The sequence below is a fragment of the Marmota monax genome, unplaced genomic scaffold (genome assembly GCF_021218885.2).
Source record: "Marmota monax isolate L192 unplaced genomic scaffold, Marmota_monax_Labrador192_F-V1.1 WCK01_AAM20220418_F8-fsc00061, whole genome shotgun sequence".
NCBI classification, from domain to species: Eukaryota; Metazoa; Chordata; class Mammalia; order Rodentia; family Sciuridae; genus Marmota; species Marmota monax.
In genome coordinates, this window is record NW_026695230.1 from 11,095,901 (window position 1) to 11,102,640 (window position 6,740).

Consider the following 6,740-nt stretch of genomic DNA (forward strand, 5'->3'; position numbering starts at 1 on the left):
AGCATATATCATGGTGTTTTCAGCTGTCAGCTCTAGAAACCAACACTGGGGTCTGCCACTGTGTATCAGCGTGATCTTGGATTTCACTTCTCCATTCCTGGATTTCCTCAGAAGTGAAATGGAGTGACAGTATCTACCCTATGGCTCTGTTGTGAAGAGTAAGTGAATTCACAGGTATAAAGCACTGTCTTAGAACATCATCTGGTCCATAGAAAGCTCTCAAAAATAGTATTATTTCCCTTACTATTATTACATAGGAAAAATAATTGAAATGAACCACCAGGGTCTTGAAACAAATGTATCGAAAATATGTTTTTAATCTTGATGAAGTTCACAAATGACACAATTTTGACATTTCCTTAAACAAACTGCACAATCGTGTTCTTAGACAACAAGGCACAACATCACCTTACCATCTGTGTTCCCAGAGGCTACAAGAGGCAGTGATTTCGTGTCCCCTACAGTTTGGCAGAGCTACCATGATCAACAGGATGGTCCTCAAAGAACCAATTTGCTATTAGATAAGCCAATGGGAAATGCCATCACATTTACTGAACATAGCATTAAATATAAAAATGATGCACAACAAATATGGAATTAGCTTATTTTGCATTCAGTTTCATTCCTTTCAAATGACAAATGGTGCTTCTAGATGCAAACGTGTGTATCTTCCATGGGGCCTTCCCACCCAGTTGTTGTCAACAGAAATTAATAGAAGTGGTGAGTTCAGCTTCATGGTTACCTGAGATGAGAGAAGAAAAAAAAATAGAAAAACACAAGAGAAAGAAGAGGAGAAGGAAAAAGAAGGAGGAAAAGGAGAGGGAGTGAATAGGAGGAGAAAGATAAGGAAAAGAGGAGAAAGACAAGAAGTGAATAACTACAATGATCACTGAAAAAGAAACCCATTAATTTACAGAGGTCAACAACATTTATGAATTATGGTTATGAGATATTTGCATGCTTGTAAGAGAAATGAAGATAAAAATAATTCAATAATCACTATTAATACTGATGGCAGTGTGACTAGAGCTCCCTGGTCTGAATCTGTGAACACTGACCAAGGGATGAGCCCTGTTTGAACCCGCGCTCCTTGGTGAGGACTGGTCCTGGTTAAGGTTTGAAAGCCCCCCCCCCTTTCTGAATCCAGAATTTTCTTCATTTCTTTTCTCAGAAAAATAACATTGCATCTCGGAAGCCTGTCTCAGCATTCTGAATTCATGCTCAGTTCTAGAAGGAATTTACTATGTCAGAAGGAAGGATAGAACTGGAGAGAAAGGACCTGAAGAACCTAGCAGGATGAGCAGGTTTCAAAATGCGAACCCCAACTTCCAAACTCCTCCTTCTCTTCTCCCAAAGCCCAGGGCACTCACCTTCTTCCTGGGCTCTCTAGCTGCTCAGGCCTGAAGGTCTCTACGGCGCCGGCCAAAGGCTTGGGCACCCACATTGGTGGGCACGAAGTTGTCCTTTACCACACCCCCTGACCTGCTCAGCAAGCCTGCCAGCCTCTGGCTCGCGCAGGTGGCAGTGTTGCAGGCTCTCTTCTGGGCAGTGGCACTGGTTTGCAGGATGGAGAGAGAAGAGAAGGCCTGTGAGTGAGGGCTGGGGGAGGAGCCCACCCCGTGGGACCTTCACAAAGAGAACTGCAGCCCTTAGATATACCACTTAACAATAAGCATTTCTCCTAAGTGCAATTATCAAAGCTGTTAGGGGAAATGGCCTGGCAGCCTTTGGTAGGAGCTCTGCCCAAAAAAATCACCAAAAAGAGTTCCCAGCTATGGGGTACATACTGAAACCCTGCATTTATCATTCAAGAGGCATAAATGGCAAGGCTCAGCCCCACTCCAAAACACTCAAGGCATATATAGAGACCATACCCCAGCCACAGCAGCAACAAAACCACTTTCCATAGGAAAATGAAATTTCCCTAAAGTCTTACCTTAAATAAGCTCAGAGGACCTGGTTTGCAGCATCCTGTCCCAGAAATTCTTACCTGCTCCTTAGCACACTGTTCTTCTGCTACAGCTGGATCACAGAGATCACCCACCAAGCCCTATATCCAGCTGCTCTAAAGCTAAGGCTCCATCTAAGCCAAGGCACTGGACATCATAAGCCTTGACCATGGCCCAGAGCAAAGACCACTAAAGCTCAGGTTCTTTTAGAAAAATAAATTCATTTGTCAAATGGTGGAGCATGAGGCATGTGCTTATTTTAGTACATGCATAAGCAAGAACTGGAAAGCTATGCTACAAAATTCTCTGAGGGCTTAAGCTTTACCTGCTGTCTCTTACCTCTGATCTATGACTTCTGTTCTCTCCCTTTCCATCCTGAGGTCCCCAACATACTGTGTCATAAGCAAAGCTACTAATATCAGCTTGAAGAACATTCAGAGAGGAATCCACATGCATCAAGTTCATAAAAGGGAACAAGAAAGGAAATCAGGAAGGAGTGGGAGGAGCTCAGTTGGCATCCTGGGTACTCCCAAAGTGAAGGTAGCTGTCCCTCTGCAAGTTTTTTGGCCAAATCCCTTTTCTTGCCAGGTGTTTAAAGCCCAAAATTGATGCCACAGAAGGTATGAAAGTTGTTCATATCCTGCCAGTATGTGCCCAGTGTGCAGATATTCAGATTACCGCATTGCTTAGCTCCAAGCCATAGGAAAAAGACATGCCAGACAGAACCAGGCACCAGGACCAGCCCCTGTGGACAGTCAGCAGAAGGTTAGACCAGACAGGGAAACTATGAGGGGGACAGGAGATGTGGATGGGGGTGGGGGAAGCTCACACATCCTCCATTAGGAGGACTCAGAGGTGCAGTGGGCCAGGGCAGTGGTAAGGAAGGGTGACCTTTTCTGGCATTCCACATGCTGTGCAGACCTTCAAGCTTGCTTGGCAGAGCATTCTCTGGGTGGATTCAGGTCAACACATGCCTCTGCTATGGCAGTGCTGGGGTCAGGCCAGGGTTGGTCTCTTTTCCAAGATCAGGGTACACAAGCAGGTAGATCTAGGGAAGGGTGCTCTCCCTGGTTTTGTGACAACATTCACATCTTTCTAGATGTCCCCAACCTACCTTAGACATGGAGCTATCTGTCCCCATCCCCCCAAAGCCCTTCACCTTCACTTTGCAAGTGAGAAATGAAGACTCCTTGCAGGAAGAAAGAATAACATACCCAGGTGACGTTTCTAAAACCAGGGATACAGATTCCATCCTCTGGCTTCACACTTACTATTCCTAATATCCAGTTCTGGGATGTCTCCCAGTTCTGAAAGACCAACTTCCATAGTCAGTGATTCCACACTCTTCATCCCATTCCCCATTACTTTCAGAAATTGATCTTTTTAATGCATCAAACCACAGTCCCTCCAGTTCCACCAGGATCTCTGTTTTCCATGGAGCCTGAGAGTAGCTGAGTCCCACAGCCAGCTGAATAAGAACAGCCCGCTGGACTCCTGGGCAGGTGAGTTTTTCATACCTCTCTGGAGTAGGTCCTCCTCTGTATGTCAGGGCCAGGTGGGGAGTCTTACCTGGAGCCCCCTGTCTCCTGTTCCAGGTCACTGGCCTTCATTTGCACATAGTCCTTCACCAGTGCAGCCAGCAGGAGGCGTGCTTCCTCCTCGCCCAGTGCGGTCAGGTCTGGAATGCTCTCCAAGGCAGACCTGCGAAGGGGAAACAAACCCAGTGCAACCTTTGAGCCCCTGCCTGCCCCCCTCCCAGGCAGCCAGGCTCCTGGTACCTGCTTCTTCCCCTAAGGATATAGCTACCCTTTCTCCCAGTGAAGTGGGAATGAGGACGCTGATTCATGGGGAACCACACTGACTCTTAAGGCATAGAGCTGTCTGATCCCTGGGGCAGTGAGAGAGGAGTGTGCTCTGGGTTTCAGGATGTCTCACCTGAATGGTGCTGCTGGGAGGCTGACTGCCTGGCATAGGACCAAGATGCTGACAGCCAGGAAGGGTGAGAATTTCCAAAAGACCATGATGCCTCTCTGTAAAAGGAGAATGACGTTATGACTGCACCAGGACCACAAACCTAGCTTCCAGTCCTGTTCTTGCCACAACTGCCATGTGACCTCAGGCAGGTAACTTCACCTCCTGGTGCCTCTGTTCCTTTATTTGCCAGAAGGCTGCTGTGAATCTCAAAAGTGGTAGTCAAGTGGTTTGATAGAGAAGAGGCAAGTGGAGGGGCCGGGTGGGGAGGCGTTGGGTTCTGTTTCCTGGTAGGACAGAGAAGCCCATATGCACACATTTTGCCCTGATACGTTAAGAAACCATGAGCGGACACACCCTGCTGTACACTTGCCCTCGTTGTGCTTGTCTTCTCACTGAAGTTTTAAGACCACCTTCTCCGCTGGCGGTCCAGCCAAAGCGTGGGGGGAAGAGGCTGGAAGGGTGAATCGGAAAGGGACACTCGGTCTGAGGATTTGGATTGGGGGCTTTTTTTTTTTTTTTTTTTTTTTTTTTGGCGCGTCAGTTACAGGTGCCTCCGGACTGCAGAAGTGCAGTTCTGCAGCAGGCGCTAGGTGCCCACCCCTTGAGTTGAGCCCACTCAACTGAAAGCACTGCCCCAGATCTGGTGTCACGTCCCTGGAACGCTCGTGGGCTGGAGACGCCTCAAAGGAAAAATTTTAGGGCTCCACTTTCCCGGGTACCAAACGTGATCACTAAGGACACAGACTTGAAACAACTCCTACAGAACCCTGCCCGCCGACGCGCTCCAAACGCAGAAGTCACACACACCCCTACCTAAACTTGCCCAGCTCCCAGAGCCCATGCGGAGCTCTCTGGGTGCCGGGGGTTCCACCCGCTTTAGTTAAGAGAAAATGCCTGGACAGCCCTAAACAGCACGGCTTCACCCCAGTCAGAAGAGAGTAGTACCACCGGGCTGCGGATAAGCGGAAATGGCGGAGAGACGAAAGAGAAGCAGGCAGGCAGATGGAGCAAAGTAGAGGAATTAATGGAGAGAGGCAGAATATCAGAGTACGCAGAATGAGAAGTTTCTCACCTGGTAACTCGAGTTTCAGCACTGAAGAGCGACGGATCCACGAGAACACAACACCTGCTGTGGGTGCCTTCTCGCCAGAGCCCCAAGGCATTTATTCCAGTGATATCCGGAAGGAGGGGGTCCCCCGCCTGCTCCGCCAATCCTAAGTGGCCAAGAACAACCAATCACAGGACTAACCGAGCTCCTCCTAGTGCGTCACACATCCACCTCTCTACCCTGTTTCTGGAGGTGGGGGGCATCCGCTCCCGCCTTTGCTTGCATTGAGGTCATTGTTGGGAGAAGGAGTGCCCAAGAGAAGGCGGATACGTCTAGAAACTGGAGGCACACTGGGGGAATTTGGAGGGTCCAGAGTTTCTCCCACTTCCTTGATGCATGAACTCCAGCATGTCCTACTCCTGCCTGGACCCCCAGGGAGGTTGAACCTTAATCTTGGGTTCTAAAAGGACTTCAGCAGAAATAGCATCGGAGGAGTAGTGAAGGAGGAGGAGTGAGGGCCCTTGAAACATTCTCTTTGAATCTCTGTGCTCCTGGGGTATTCCCTCCCACATATGTGCCCAAGTGCCAGAGTCCTCAAAAATGGCTGTTTTGCTTTCAATCTGGCAGCCAAGCCTCCTCCGCCCCACTCCTCTGAAACTGAAACGGTAGGAACAGAAGAGGGGATTGGGGAGAGCGCTAACTTGGCCCTGCATGCACAGAAGGTTTTGCATCCCCTTACCCATCAGGTACCTCCAAATCCTAGACTGTGGGTTTGACATCCTCAGCTCCAACCCGGACCCTTAACTGCTGCACAGCTGCCCTGCTCCTCTGTCTTGTGTTTGCCAAAATGCAGGGCTGGGACTGCCTGTGCCCATCTCTCTTGCTCTTCATCCCCACCGCACTTCCCTGAAGGCCCTGGGAGCTGAGCTATCTGGATGGATTCCAGAGCCCAAACTTGGAGAGGAAGAGAGCCGCCGGAGGCGGCCTTCCTATAGACTTTGACATCTGTTCCTTGCGCACCAGCAGGTGCGCATCACCCAGGCACTTACCTGAACCCCACACATGCTCTGCATTTCGCATTCACACTCACCGCCTCCGACAGAGCCCTCCCGGGAAAATGCTGTCTGCCATCAGCCACCCGCAAAAGGGCGCGCGGACACTAACCCCCTCCCCCCCCCCCCGCCCAGACATGAAAGCAACCCCGAGTGTTTCTGCTTTACGAAGAAGGTGCGTTTTACACACAGAGGGGTACACATTGTCCCCCAAACATGCACACCGATAAACACATCCACACACGGGATCTCAGCATCTCCCTTTTTTCTTACGGAAAGCGGGTTCTGAGTGGATGCTGTCCACTCCCACCCCGACCCCCGCTCCCAGAGGGACAGAAGATCCCATCTCTGGCCAGAGGAGCTTGCAGCGGGGTGGGGTAGAGACGGTGAGGATATAAATCAATCAATCAATCAATCAATCAATAACGAGTTTCCTCCACTCTTCAGGATTGCCCTGCACAGTTTGGTAGCTGCGCAGTTGCCCCCAAATGTGCCCGCCGGCGCCCCTGTAGCCCCGCAAGGATTTAGGGAACCCTACCCAGGGGAGTAGGGCAGGAAATGAAGCCAGGGGCTTACTGGATTCTCTCGCTAGTGCTCACTGTTTCAGTGAGTCAGAAAGGAGCTTTGGGAAGTGCCTCCAGTCCTCTTGGTCATATGTCTCTGATGGGTTGATCTCTAGTACTGGAGCAATCAAAACTCCAGGTGACACCCAGAAAA

At 49.8% G+C, this 6,740-nt stretch overlaps 1 protein-coding gene across 1 annotated transcript; it reads right to left on the reverse strand.

Annotated features, from left to right (window-relative positions):
• Positions 1-299: 299 nt before the first annotated feature.
• Positions 300-5,115, reverse strand: LOC124088609 (calcitonin gene-related peptide 2-like). Its single transcript, XM_046438337.2, has 5 exons — positions 4,996-5,115; positions 3,885-3,979; positions 3,519-3,650; positions 1,371-1,554; positions 300-742 (listed from the first exon to the last, which is right to left on the reverse strand). The coding sequence occupies exons 2-4, from the start codon at positions 3,968-3,970 to the stop codon at positions 1,395-1,397; spliced, it is 378 nt and encodes a 125-aa protein (XP_046294293.1). The 5' UTR covers positions 3,971-3,979; positions 4,996-5,115; the 3' UTR covers positions 300-742; positions 1,371-1,394.
• Positions 5,116-6,740: the final 1,625 nt, after the last annotated feature.

Bases quoted from the DNA above. Each gene is read 5' to 3' on its own strand.
- LOC124088609 (XM_046438337.2), bottom strand. From the start codon at position 3,970: ATGGTCTTTTGGAAATTCTCACCCTTCCTGGCTGTCAGCATCTTGGTC. The intron at 3,651-3,884 runs GTGAGACATCCT...TCCCCTTCGCAG, and splicing joins CTCCCAGCAGCACCATTCAG to GTCTGCCTTGGAGAGCATTC. The intron at 1,555-3,518 runs GTAAGACTCCCC...CCTGCAAACCAG, and splicing joins CAGGAGACAGGGGGCTCCAG to TGCCACTGCCCAGAAGAGAG.